This window comes from Puma concolor, chromosome C2, assembly GCF_028749965.1.
Source record: "Puma concolor isolate L17-30 chromosome C2, mPumCon1.1.hap2, whole genome shotgun sequence".
Lineage (NCBI taxonomy): Eukaryota > Metazoa > Chordata > Mammalia > Carnivora > Felidae > Puma > Puma concolor.
The window spans coordinates 144,394,507-144,409,617 of NC_141675.1; the positions used below are offsets into that span (position 1 = coordinate 144,394,507).

General features: G+C 36.0%; 1 protein-coding gene across 3 annotated transcripts in view; it reads right to left on the minus strand.

The window, feature by feature from the left end:
- Window positions 1-4,634: 4,634 nt before the first annotated feature.
- Window positions 4,635-15,111, minus strand: part of LTN1 (listerin E3 ubiquitin protein ligase 1) — a 69,142-nt gene continuing 58,665 nt past the window's right edge. For all 3 annotated transcript variants that reach the window (XM_086675800.1, XM_086675801.1, XM_086675802.1), the window contains 6 exons: window positions 13,527-13,713; window positions 10,184-10,355; window positions 8,872-9,092; window positions 7,304-7,498; window positions 6,447-6,614; window positions 4,635-5,951 (listed from right to left, as the gene is read on the minus strand). In XM_086675800.1, coding sequence (XP_086531926.1) covers window positions 5,889-5,951; window positions 6,447-6,614; window positions 7,304-7,498; window positions 8,872-9,092; window positions 10,184-10,355; window positions 13,527-13,713 — 1,006 coding nt within the window. In that variant the 3' untranslated portion in view covers window positions 4,635-5,888. The remainder of the gene's footprint in view (window positions 5,952-6,446; window positions 6,615-7,303; window positions 7,499-8,871; window positions 9,093-10,183; window positions 10,356-13,526; window positions 13,714-15,111) is intronic.

Sequence of the window (15,111 nt, forward strand, 5' to 3'; positions counted from 1 at the left end):
CAGTTACTGGAAAACTTTTAAGTAGGTTTGGAAAAACTAAGGTATGTGAATTTACTTTAACTGTACATTTTCTGAAATCTAAATACAGATCAATTATTTCTGATGAAAATTTCACATCTGAATTGAAATGTACTGTAAATTTAAAATACACACCGGATCTCAAAAATTTAATAACTAATTCTTATATGGATTACATGTTGAAATAGTATTGTGGATGCGGAGTTAAAATGTGCTATTAAAAATTAATTTCACCTATTTCTTCTTATATTTTTTTAACGTAGCTACTAGCTAACTTTAATTTTTAAAATTATTTTTATTTATTTTTGAGAGAGAGAGACAGAGCGCAAGTGCGGAAGGGGGAGAGAGGAAGGGAGACACAGTATCTGAAGCAGGCTCCAGGCACTGAGCTGTCAAGTTCACAGCCAGACGTAGGCTTGAACTCGTGAACCGCGAGATCATGACCCGAGCCAAAGTTGGATGCTCAACCGACTGAGCCACCCAGGTACCCTGCTACTAGCAAACTTCAAAATAACATATATAAAGGGGAGCCTGGGTGGCTCAGTCAGTTAAGCATCCGACTTCAGCTCAGGTCATGATTTCGGAGTTCAAGAGTTCAAGTCCCACACTGGTCTCTCTGCTGTCCCAACGAGCCCGCTTTGGATCCTCTGTCCCCACCCCCCCACCGCTGCCCTTCCCACACTTGCACACATGCCTTTCTCGCTCTCAAAAATAAACATTTAAATAAAAAATATATAAAATAACAAATATGGCTCCCATTATATTTCTATTCGATAGTGCTTGATCACTCCATGCTCTAAGGCAATCAACTAGGGGTCATTTTGCCAGCCAGGGCACATCTGGCAATGTCTGGACATTTCTGGTTGCTACAGCTGAGATGCTGAACTGGCATCTAGTAGACAGAGGCCAAGAATGCTGCTTAACATCCTACAATGCACAGGGAAGTCCCCCAAAGAATTATGCACCTCAAAATGCCCAAAGTACTAAGGTTGAGAAACTAATTGTTTGTTCTTCAGCAGCATGGCATACATAAAAACAAACAAATACCATTGTCTCTTAGTAGCTTATCCTTGGATCCAATAGCTTATTTTCTTACATCAGAGAAACTGCAGCCTAGACTAAGTTGTTGAAGACATCTTCACATTTGTACTAAGTTCACCTTTAAGTCTGATTATCAACCATAGCTCATATCACAATTTGCTGAAAGCCTACCCCTTAAGATCAAGAATCAGACAAGGGTATCTGCTCTCAACACTTCAACACTGGAAGGTTCTAGCCAAGGCAATTAGGCAAGAAAAAGAAAGAAAAGGCATCCAGATTGGAAAAGAAGTAAAACTATCTCTATTTGCCAGTGACATGATCTTACATATAAAATTCACACATACACATACACACAAACCTATTAGAGAAAATAAGTTTAGCAAGGATGGATGGTAGAAGATCAATATGCAAATTAAATCTGATGGTACCACATAAAGTATATTATCACTTTCTCTTTCTCATTTTACCATCCACTGGTTCGGCTTTCTCAAATCCAGAAATGAAAAGAGAATCCCATGATCCTGGTTCTGCAGTTCGAGAAGGGTCAATGCCCAGAAAAGACATTCTGAACACTGCACTAGTAAATTCTTACAAATACTGCTTGTTAATGGGTTTTGTTTTAAAGAATGAAAAGGAAGACTACCACCTGGATACACAATACACCACGGTCTTTTAGAATACTGTAACTTACCAGAAGCCAAACAGGCTCAAGTGAACAAACCTGTGGTCTTTTATAAGGTCTCTTTTTGTAAGTCTTTTACAGGACACATCACACTGTTAAAAATAAAAGAGGAAATCAATAGCCAGTATATATTTGAAATAACATATCAATTTAGAATGCCACAGATACAGAGGTTTCTTAATTTCCCCGGATACCCCTAATAAAATCTGGATACGAAATATACACATTATTTGATGCTTCGGTGCCCCTCAAAGAAGTTGCTATCCTTAAAAAAGAAATCCACAGTAAACAACAACAACAACAACAACAACAACAACAAACATTATCAAAGCTATTGAATTAGCAGCCCTCCATGCTAAACACCCAAAGTCTTTTTGAGCCCAAAGTCTTTTTGCAAGGAACTTTTATAAAACAAAAAGACAAATTCATGGAGAGGTTCAAGCATTCTGTCACAAACACACAAACTTTTTGCTTTAAATTTTGAAACAAACAAACTGAGAATAATTGAGTTGGAAGACCTTAAGGATAAGATCTGGCAAAGCCAGAAGGGCCACCTGGTTACACAGATAAAACTTAAGATGGGCACTTGTCAAATTCTTCCATAAATCAACTTATTACAGTGAGGACAAACTAGCCACAATAATAAGCAAGAGAAAGGGAGTACTTGAACTGCAGAGAATACGGCTCTCCAAGGAAAGTCTTGAAAGAACAAGAATAGAGGACTTCTTACCTACTCTTCAAGATTAATTATAAAGCTATTTTTTCAAGAATAAAGAATCTGTGTAGAATTAACACAGATAAGTAAGCCAATGGAACAGAATACAGAACCCAGAAACCAATTCACACATGGAAGAGGATTTGGTAATATAAGAGAGGAGGCACTACAAAGTTAATGGGGAACAGGCATGCTATTTGATAAAGGATGCTACGAGAACTGGTTATCAATATGGGATAGGATTTGTGCCTTCTAACAATCACAAAATTTAATTTCAGGTGAATCAGGCATATTTTGAAATTTATATCTTTTGAAACAAAATATAATTTTCTTTTAACTCAGGAGAGGAATAAATGTTTAAAACCTAACACAAAAAAGGCTCAATCATAAAGGAAAAGGATGATAAATCTGACTAAATTTAACTGCAAAATTCTATATAATTAACGACAGACCACATTAAAATGAAGCCACATACTAAAAGCAGCCATGTAATAGAGAAAAACAGGTATATAGATAATAAATTCACAAAATAATGACCAGTAAATATATAAAATGAAGCTAAGGTTCCTGGTAGCCAGGGAAACAGAAATTAAAACAAAAAGCTAATATCTCACAGCTCTGACTAGAAAATTTTAAAAATCTGGTAAGACTAAGTAGTGGTGATAAGACAAGAAAACCAGAATTCTCTTAAACTGTCACTGGGAGTGCAAACTTGCGTACCACTTTGGAGAGCAATCTGAGAATATCTAAAGTCACAGAGTATACATATCTACTACCTAAAAATACATTTGAGGGACGTATGTCTGGAATACCTAGCACATCCGCATGAGCAAATGTTATCAAGAATGTACACATGCAGCACGGTTCTAAAAAGCAAAAAGTTGTAATTAAAATGACCATCATTGGGGGAATTGGCAGGTAAACTAATATACTAAACAACAGTTGAGTGAAAAAGCTTACAAAAGATTACGTACAACAGGCTCTCGCAAAAAAAAAAAAAAATTAATAAAACTGCTATATAATTACTTATGGATGCAAACACATGGTAAAGTATAAAATCTTAAAACAGGAAAGGTCACGCCAACTTCAGAACAGATTAGCTAGCTCTGGGGAGGGAAAGAGGAGATGGCATCGGGGAGGAGTACAAAAGAGGAATATTTTATTTCTTTAAAAATCAGAAGCAAATATGGCAAAATAGTTTGTGAAGAGTACAAGGGCATTTATATTATTACTCTGTATATTTGAAATATTTTATCATTAAAAAGAATCTTAATGGGCACATATGGTATAACAATAAAATAATAACATTAATCATTCACACCACAAAAACTTATCAAGTAATAACATTAATTATTTAAGCCACAGAAACTTATATACATACATTAGAGCATGTGATAAGAGTTAAAAATAAATTCTAAAATTTGCAATTTACATTAGGGTTTTAAATTAATAATTTTGCTAATGGGCTTTGAATCTCATGCAATTTTTTAACGTCCTTACACTAGAATTTTACGGATGCTCTGCAGAGTTGTTAAAGCTATATAAACAAAACTTTAATCAATCATATTTTGTATTTCAGTCTTATTTTTGAAAGCCTTTTCTGTAGTATATAAACAGTAACAAGCTTTACATATATTTACAACTCTCAAAGACTAAGAGTCCTAAGTATGAAGAGTAGGTATTCCACTTTATTATAGTGTTTCACCAAGAGCCTGATGCCCTAAATACAAATGTGGAAAACAATGCTCCATTATTCCCTTTTGTGTTCTTCTTGAGGTTTGGATCAGAAGCCAAGAAGTACCAATACTGGAAAAGTTATAAACAAGGTCTTATTATAAAACCATTTTTAAAGGAAAAGTGTGTAACTTTCACAGAGGAGTAACACAATCCTTTGGGATTACTATGTCAGAGAGAGACGTAAAAGAATATTTTAAGAAAGGGGTTAAGTAGAGGTAGTAGAATTTTGCTACCTGTTCTTCACTTACTGACTCCTTGAGTCTCAAGGCTATAAGATAATAAACACTACAGAGAAAAATCCAAGAGACAGATAAAACTGGGTAGGATACTGCATCTACAAATTCAACTCAAGAGGGTCCATAACTCACGCATAATACTTCACTCTCGACTACAATACTCTGACCACATTCATTCTAGTTCAATAATAACCATTTTACCCAGTTGATGGTAAGCAGTGATTTTATTTAACATGACTTGCTTTTTGCCAATTAAACATTTGCAACAGAGATGATCAGCTGATCTTTCAAGTAAACTTGCTACTAGATATGCTAATATTTCCCGTGTAATGGAAGACTGCAATAAAATGATTCCAAGTTCCAAACTTCCACATGTTTATATCTTGGGCACAATTTTTTAAGGGTAACAGTGCTGTGGCAAAAGGCAGGTTTCCACCTACTTCATTTCAGCCCATTATACTGAATTTTACTTAGTACTAAAATTATTAACTTGTACTTCTAAAGGCTGGAAAAAATAAGCTCCCCCAAATCTCTAATTTAGTGTAATCTTGGCCAGTAAGAATAGCAAAGTTTGCTTACAAAATTGAAAGCCTCCTGCAACATTTTTTTTCCACCAATGTTAAATTTCAGAAATACTTATTTCTTCCCTCTCAATAGAGGGATAACTACCACTCTGCTTCCTGAATGAAATAATCTAATTTTTGCTTCTCTCAAATTCATATCCTCTGGAGACTCACTCAAACTGAGTAATAATAAAGTCACTGACAGATCTGCAATTCAAATTTCATTAATACATGGAAATTCTTCAACAGCAAAAGGTCAGTGCCATGAATTTTCTGAATTTCATAACCCTTGATAAATGGAGACACCTTAAAGTTCAGTTTACACTTTGCTATAGGATTTCAAAGCATGCTTCCAATAGCTTATAATAAGCTATATTAATAGCTTAGCCTCATTTTATCATTAAAATAATCTACAAATATCCGAATACTAATTAATTTTGTTGTCATAACTAATAAATAAGTCTTAAAATATCTGTAGATAGAAATCAACCTTCTCCATTCATTTGCGTCAGTTGGACTTTTAGAATATAGATGAACAAACTGTGTTTTTTAGTATAATATAGTTGTACAGTGCTTTCACAAATTCCAATTCTGTAATTTAGGGTTTTTCCGTATTTATTTTGAAATATACAAAAAGATTAAACTATTAATATAAATATTTTCTCTCAAATATGTAATATTCTTATGTAAAAGAAAAGGTTTCCAAACATTTACAAAGCAATCTAAAGATAAGTAAACCTGATTTAGGATCATTACATTAACCAAAATAATTTTCCAGAGAAGGTCTCATTTAAAAGGAACGCTCACTGGCCTCCTCACATCAATACTTCAAGGTGGATCCAGAGCCACACTCTGCTTGATTTACTTCAGGGATCACTTCCAATGGAAAAAAATTTTCAGAAAAAGGTCTCACGACAGAGTGGACAAGTGGATTTGTTGCTAGACGTAAACCATTTGTACTGAAAAAGAAAAGGTTTTGAATGTCAAAAGAACTTTTTAAAGCTGCTGTATTACATATACATCTAAAGTAAGCTTAACAATGATAACGTGGAAAAGGGAGAATACCAAAATTTTAGCTTCCTCCATTCATCTCCAAGATCAACACAACTCAGTATTACTTCCAAAGGCTATATAGTATGATGCTTTCTACCTACACACAGCCACGGAGACATGCGAGGAAGACAAGACCTCCTTATGAAGCAACTGTACACAGCTGATGATTAAAGAAAGAGAGCAAAGAGCTCTGATGCCAGCTGGCCCCTGCTTCCAATTTTTTCAGTCTCATTTAGGCTACTGGTCTCAGTGAACTACTAATTATCTTTTGCAGATTTTGAAAAATCATTTTAATATTAACTACATTTAAGAGTTTAACATTGTTTTCTTTTCCAAAATTAGATATCACACATATAAAATATACAAAAAATATAAATAAGCTAATTTCTCTTTGGACTTACCAAGCAGGCTGAATGGAACTTCTTCTTGCATGTTCTACAGGCTTTTTTTGGAAGAGAATAGTTGAAACCATGAATGACTGAGAAACAGATCATGCAATCTTCAACACCCTCAAAACGTTTGTCTACATTATTTTTCCATAATGCTAGGCCTTCCATAATGCTTCCATTCTGTTAACAACAAGAAAAGAAAAAGAGAGTAAACATGCCCTGAAGTGCACCAAAGTTATTTTTATTCAATTTCATAAATTTTAAAATTAAATTTTAATTTGGAGAGGAGAGAATCTGCTTGGCTATCTTCACACCTCCTGTTTTCTGAATGCTGGTTTTTAAAATGACCTCCCAAGTTTCAGGAACCAGATATAATTTCTCTTCACTAAAGACAGACTTGAAAGAAAGGCTTCTGCACCAATACATCAAGCTTTATAGTATCAATATGTAAACAACTATAATTTGTTTTAAAAGTCAAAGATCTTTGAGTAGTGGGATTTCCCTAATCACAGAAGGACAGGTGAAATCTTAGACTAAAAGTAGCTCCAAAGACATTCATCAGTCTGGTATCTTACAAGAAGATTCCCTCTCAAACAACTTCCGTAACACTACATATTGTTCCAGGTCATCCACAATGCCAGTGGGGTAGAGTCAATCCCTCTCAAACACCAGGAAAGAGATTGTAGAACCTTAAAAATTAAAACAGCTTGGCAGGTTCAAGTCATTTAGGCATATATGTGTGCTGATCCAAGGAAATACAGTGTATCGGTTTCAGCCTCAAGCAGAAGGGGTGTATTTTAAGTTTGCCCTTTCAAAGAGCAGGTCGGCAGTGCTCTATCTGGGAGGTCAATGCGGACACAGACACTTACTTGATGGGTGAGGTAAGTGCTCAACTGCAGCATCCAGTTCCGCCACTGCTGAACAGCCACTCCCACTCTCTTCCCACTCTCCACGGTTATTGAGCCCAGTGGGTAATTTGAAGGCAGCTGTATAATAAGCTCAATAACTATGTCCTCAATAGCGTAAGTAGCCATCACTTCTCGAGTAGTAGCCCGAGCTTTAACCTGCAACATGGGAAAGGTAATACTTTCTTGCAAATTTCTTTCTTTTGTTCAAAAAACATCTTGATAGGATAGTCAGTCTTCATTCAAAGACAACACAGGTAAGCACGTTGGTTTATTAGACAAGAGGTATTTAGTAAATAGGTTTATACTTTAAAGTGATTTTCATGAAATTCAAAGTCAGTTTCAAAAGAAATTCTGCTCATAAAAATGTATGTTTTATAATATTTGGCTTATCACATAAGTTTGTGAACAGACCAATGACAGAATGAGTTTTTAATTATTCCTTTTCTTCCACACAGGGTATCAAATATCACTTCTATTTTGAAGTCTCCCAAGTCTTTCTCTGCCATCGCATTCTCTTGAGCTTTAAAGCCAACCATCAACTGTTGGACTATTTCCACCTACTAACCAGCTACAAGTTCAAAAAAATCACCACAAAATTTCTAACATTCCTCTCCTTTTATGGAACAGTCCCATTGATACTACCTCACTCAGGTCCTCTTTGTTACTCGTAATGTCTACACCAGTGGTATCTCCTGGCTATGCATTTGAACCCAAGCTCCATGCCAACAGCCAGTACTATACGTTGCAGTCAGAGCAATTTCACAGATTAGAACTCTGACAGCGTCACTTGCCTCAAAGGAAAGTTTTCAGTGGCTAAATAGGACCAAATTATTTTAGACTATTATTTGAGGCCTTTCCCAATATGGCCTAATTCATCATGGAAGCAGCTGGTTCTCTATTTACTTTCAGGAATCCTGCTGCGTATGAATAGCGGCTTATTCATCATTTCTTACAGTCACAGAAATTACATTCTCATCTCCAAACTTTTTGCTTTTGCAATACTGCTTCTTCTATATTCAATCCCTTTCCCCTCATTGTCTTGCCCACTTCAAAGTAATCTTTCTCCATAAAGTTGCATCCAATCTCTTCAGCCAGATGAACCTTTCTCACTCTGATCGCAGAGCACTCTTCCTCTTAATGAGCCACATTTTAATTTCCAGTTGCAAAAAAGATTATCAGGATCACGCTTTCCCCTTTATCAGATTATATGTGATTAGACAATAAGGATCTGGCCTACTAAACCATTCATTTCCCAAGTGATTGACACACAGTGCCTGGAATGGTTTTCCAATATATATTTTGAATGAACTAACGAATGTTCAAAAACTTTGATGGGGGTATATGAAATCATAACACTTTTTGACAATGACAATGACAATGAAATCTGACACCTAAGAATCAGAAAACAAAGTAGACAATTTGTATAATTCTGAACCACTGGTTAATATTGTGATGATATACACTACAAATGGCAGACATAATCAATATTCAAACAGCTTTCCTGGAAAAAAATTCAAGACAATACTAACCGTCATGCCATTAAATAGTTGTGTACTTGTTTGTACAGAAGAAATTTCTTGAAAAGAAAGAACACTGCTGACATACTTGCTTGTAAATCTATCTACAATATTGAAAACACGCTTCTCACTACTATTCCACCACAGCCTAACCATGGCAGGTAAGTCTTTTAATGTCATATGATAGACTGAACAAGCCAAGTGTGGGATATGGTATGGAAGAGTTGCTGTTTCTGAGGAAAAAACAAAGTCTTAGTTAGTAACAGGTATTTCTTACATAGAATAACAGACTAGAACATCATTTTTAATTCCTTAACGCTAGAGCCAGAGCTCATAAAATAAACATACCAAAGAAACCAGAACTCTGGAGCATTAGCGTTCTCTCATACGTTCAAAGTGAACCATTAGAATGGCAAAAAAGAAGCAAAAAGAAGGAAGATTCCAACTGACAACGAAAACTCTGCCTAGAAATAGCATTCTGTATTCCACATGACAGATCACAAAAGAAGAGGAAAATTCATATTTTAAAAAAGAGGACCCCCACCCCCTGCCCCCGGGGTGGAAAAAAAATTAAATAAAAAGGAGGAAAAGTTTAAAGACTGTCTTTCTTATAAATTATGAAAAGGAGTTTGGCCCCTACACTTTCCCCAGAGCTCACTGATGTGTTATACAAAAATCCTAGAATATCCACTTCAATACTCGTAAGACATAGTACCCTCCTCAGATCTCCAAGGCATTTAAAAAATTCCAATTGCAAGGAAACCACTTAAAACACTATAGTACAACTAGATGCATGTATATCTATCCCCTCAGCTAAAATCTGAGCTCATGGAGTGAAAGAAATAAATTTCGTTCATCTTTGTTTTCCCAACTGAAGGCTACTTATATATAAGTATATACTATGCTTATAAATATAGACTATTTACTTATAAAGACTTATAAGACCACAGACTTATTTAAGACTATAAGACTTATTTAAGACTATAAGACTTATCTGAGACTATAACTCTATAAGACTACTCATTTATAAGTATACATTATTATTTTATAAAACATTATCATATAGTTGCTTACAGAATATTGGCTTACAGAATAAAAGATAACACTCTCAACAAACTAGGCTTCAAAATGTAAATTCTTACCCTTACCCACAAGATCTAAGTGTATGTCCTATTTAAATGAATATGGAAAATCGTGTCCTTCAACATTCTTGTGGCCACAACTCACATTTGGGGTTATTCTCCAAACTTGCAAGAATAAAGCATAATAAATACAACCCAATATGGACGTAGTCTCCACAAAAAAACACAAACACACGTCTTACCTCTAATACTCAACTGGAGCTCTTCTGTAAAGAATGTTTTAGGCTCCTTATTAGAGAGCTCAATAGCTGTCTCTGCATAAGTCGGATTTTCTGGCATCAGCCTGAACAGGTGATAGAGCAATTTATTCAAACTTTTTGTTTTTCGAAGGTACATTGAATACAGTGCCCGAAGCTGGTGGGGAGTAAAGAATTTTTGTTAGTAAACCCAATTAAACCAAGAGAAGCAGTAGAGAAGAACAAACCAAAATAGAATAGATTGTACAACACAATGAAAAAGGCATTAATTTGAACACTTAGAATTACATGGAGGAGTCCTACAAAGTATGTGCCACATTCGTACTTTCCAAACATGTCATTTGCTGGCACTGCTCCCTTTCTTTCTTCACAAACAAGCAGAAGTTTTCACTATCCCCTCATTATTAGACATATGCTTCCAACATCTTTCTCAAACTATCTCCCTGTTAGCAAGTTCACCTCTACTTGGAGTCTCTCAAAATCTACTCCCCCCTCCCCAGAGGATTTTCTCCCTCTCCCTCCCAAGTCTTCCACACACCCCTTCTGCACCATAGGCCTTTATCTTTCAAAATCCTGCTTAAAACTACTCCCATTTTTATGACTGACCTCACACCATATCAAACAAACATATCAAACAAACATATCACTCCGCCAGCTTTATTCACCATAACCAAAAAGTGGAAACAATCTAAATGTCCATCAGTGGATAAATGAATAAACAAAATGTGGTATACTGATACAATGGAATACTATTCGGTCATAAAAGGGAATGTGGTACTGGGGCACCTGGGTGGCTCAGTCAGTTAAGCGTCTTGGTCTGAGGTCATGATCTCACCGTCCGTGAGTTTGAGCCCCCTATCAGGCTCTCTGCTGGCAGTACAGAGCCTGCTTTGGATCCTCTATCTCCCTCTCTCTGCCCCTCCCCCACTGGTGCTCGCACGCGTGCGCGCCCTCTCTCTCTCTCTCTCTCTCTCTCTCTCTCTCATAAACACTGAAAAAAAGAATGTAGTGCTGATACATGCCATACATAGCATGCATGAATTTGCAAACATCATGCTAAGTGAAATAAGTCAGACACAATGAAAGACCACATATGTGAAATGTTCACAATAGGCAAATCCACAGAGATCCAACATAAATTGGTGGCTGCCAGGGGCTGGCTGGAGGGTTTGAGAGGAAATGGCACAGTTTGCAAATGGGTAAAGGTTCCTTAATTCAGGTGCTGACATGGTCTAAGATTAGATGGTGGTGATATTTACACAATTCTGTGAATATAGCAGAAATACCAAACTGTATACTTTAAGTAAGTAAATTTGATAGTATGTGAAATACATCTCAGTAACACATGATGAAACTCAGTTTCATCTCTCATGAAACACACATATGAGCATAGCTTTGTTCCAGTTCAATCTGGTTCACTGGGAGTTTTGTTTGTAAGAAAAAATTTTTAAAAAACCAGACTTAGGACTGATAAGTTTTTAAAAAAAAATCCTCAGCTTGTTTTAGAATTTATCTAATTAGTGCTATTAACATCAGTTATTCTGGTTTAATATCTACAGCTCAATTCAAGTTCCAGGCTCAGTACGTACTGCTCTACAATTCTTTGTAGAACTTTCCCTAAACATGTAGGTCAATGGTTTAATGAAAAAAGTGATGCCTAGTTCTTTTCTTTTTTTTTTTTAAGTTTACTATTTATTTTGAGAGAGAGAGAGCGCGCTCAAGTAGAGGAGGGGCAGACAGAGAGGGAGAAAGAGAGAATCCCAATGAATCCCATGGGTTCGATCCCATGAACTGTGAGATCATCACCTGAGCTGAGATCAAGAGTTAGATGCTTAACCAACTGAGTCACCCAGGCACCTGTGCATGGCCATTTTCTAAATTTCTGAATATAAGACAATAAGAACAAAATTCCTACACGTGGAAGCCTCACTTTCCTCCAACTTTTTAGAGATCAACAGTATTTTAAGAAACAAATGTAAAAGCCCAACAAGGAGTTCTTGAACTATATCACCAGCAAATAAAACTATCTCAAGTCACAAACATTAAGTGGCAGGCTTGAAGAAAAATAAAACTATTTTTTTAAAGTTTATTTATTTATTTTGAGAGAGAGAGAGAACATGCAGGAAGGGCAGAGAGAAGGGGAGAGAGAGAATCCCAAGCAGGCTCCACACTGTCAGTGCAGAGCCAGACATGGGGCTTGATCCCATGAACCACGAGATCATGACCTGAGCTGAAACCTAGAGTCAGACGCTTAACCTACTGAGCCACCAGGCACCCCAGAAAAATAAAACAATTTAAATATCTAGATCACTGTTGCTTCTCTGATTTGACTTTCCTCTTAGATATAAAAATAAAAAGATGCATTTGTTCATGTATTTGTATCAGGATCTGAGCTATCAGCAACAACATAAATTATACCTTAAGAAATCTGAAAAAAATCACATTTGAAAAGAATGCCATATTTAGTCACATCTTAAATATGAGGTAATAAACTGTCGGTTATTCGTACTGTCAAAAAGCCACTGTTTCTATTTAAAAAGTCCTAAGTTTATTAAACTGACTCAATCAGTATTTGATTAAAACTTTTAAAATGGGGAACTGCCTAAAGAGTGAAAAGGAAAAAAAAAAAAAAAAAAAAAAACCCCACACACACACACACACACACAAAACTGTAGTAGATTTTTCCAGCTTCCTTCCTAGACAATGAGGTCTTACTTCCTAAACATGAGACAAGAGAGACATCTAGTGGCTGCTAGAATTTGGGCAAAAGAGTTCTCAGATATTTTCACCAATGAGAAATAATAGTTTGAATTACACAGGTAACATTTCACAGATCTTTCTCTAAACACTGATTTTCAAATAAGGTATATTCCCAATGATGTTTTGACTAGAACCTCCACAAGAGTCAGAAGCTAACCAAAAAAAAAAAAAAACAAAAAAAAACAAAAAACCAGCAAGATAGAATTCTTTTGAAATTATTACCATGGCAATACAAAATTAAATTATATAACTCTTGTTCCCTGCAATAAAAGGACTTGGTGGCTACATTCAGTTAGAAAAAAACTGATTCAAGCACATTACAGAGATTAATTACTTTTGCAAAAACTGTGTGTGTTGGCGGTAGGGGGGTGGGAGTTGATGGGGAGATCAGGAAGTAAGGGACAGAAATAAATTTAGCGGAATATCTGAAGTTAGCCAGATAAGATTAGATTAAAATGTAAGGCATTTCCCCCTGTTTTTCAAAAGGAGGGGAAACAAAGGGTTTAGGACAGTAACAAAGAAACACATAGAAGACAGAACTGTCAAAAGTTATTGTATCTTTATTTACCTGAGATGAAGCAGCTTTGAAGAAAGTAAGTATTAATTTCCAAGTGAGGAGATATCCCAGAACATAGCAGAAGTCTTCACTCAGTGGCTTAATAGTAACTATCTGTCCAACAGGAATACACCCCAAAACATTTTCTAGTAAGTCCTCTTGAGTGCTAAGAAGAGACATCAGCGCTGCTGGTGGTGACCTAAGAATCAATGGTCAAACACCACAATTTCCTCCATAACTTGTCTTTACAAAAACTGATGATTTCCCACAAACCATTTTTGGGTTCCTGAGTGACTCAGTTAAGCTTCCAACTCTTGATTTCGGCTTAGGTCATGATCTCACAGTTCATGAGTTCAAGCCCCACATCCGGCTCTGCACTGACAGCATGGAGCCTGCTTGGGATTCTCTCTCCCTCTCGCTTTCTGCCCCTCCCTTGCTCATGCTTACTCACACTCTCTCTCTCAAAATAAACAAACTTAAAAAAATTTTTTTAAGTCCCCCTTATAATTCAGTTTTAACTTCTAATTTTGCATAATGGCAATTACAGAATCTGGGAGACATAAAATGTATGAATGTATATAAAATACATAAATATATACTTTTTCATATTTATTTAACACATACATAGGATGTATATATATATTTTAAAGTTTCTATATTATTGTTGAGAGAGAGAGACTACGAACAAGGGAGGGGCAGAGAGAGAGGGAGAGAGAGAAGCCCAAGCAGGTTCTGCGCTGTCAGCAAAAAGCCCAAAGCAGGACTCCAGAGATCATGACTTGAGCCAAAATCAAGAGTCAGACGCTTAACCAACTGAGCCACCCAGACACCCCTCAAATACATAAAATATAAACATAAAACATAAGTTTTGTATTTATAAACATGTAAAATATTTTTCATATTTGTATATTTTAAAAATATATGAAATATAGTATAAAATACAGGCTCTAGAAGTTAGCACTTAAAAGAAAGACCCTTTTAGAAAAGATATATTTCAACCTTCTATTTTATGGATGGGGAAAAAAAAATTCACACAGCCACAAAGGCTAAATGATTGGTCTCAAGTCCGTCAGCTATAGGAAGGGGAATGATGAGGGATACCGACTCCTACCAGGTCCCTAGAAAGGCATAAAAGCATAAGACGGTGTACGTCTTTTCAGGAAAGTAAATTCAATATTCAAATTAACTCATGGCAATGTAAGTTAATTTTCTTCTTTCCCAAACTAGTGCACTCTTTAACACTTTCGGATAAACTTAGGAGATTCTCAAAACGTGAAATACTTATGTATATCCTGTCAAATTCTGACACTGTAGTTCAGTTCTCTCACCTCTGTAATGTTTCTTTCCTTGTGGCCTCCTTTTCCCAGCCCATAAACACAGGTCTTCTTCAAGCTTCTGCCCTTAGGCTTTTACCTTCAACACCACCATCCCATGTACCAACCCTTCTCTATTCCACACCGACAGTGACTAGATTTGACAAATACCAACTCAGATATCTCTCCACTTTCCACACTGCCCTCCATGTACTGTTACTGTTTCTAGGATGGTCTCCACGTCTGCTTGCTTCTTTGTATAATTTGATTCATACTATAGCCAG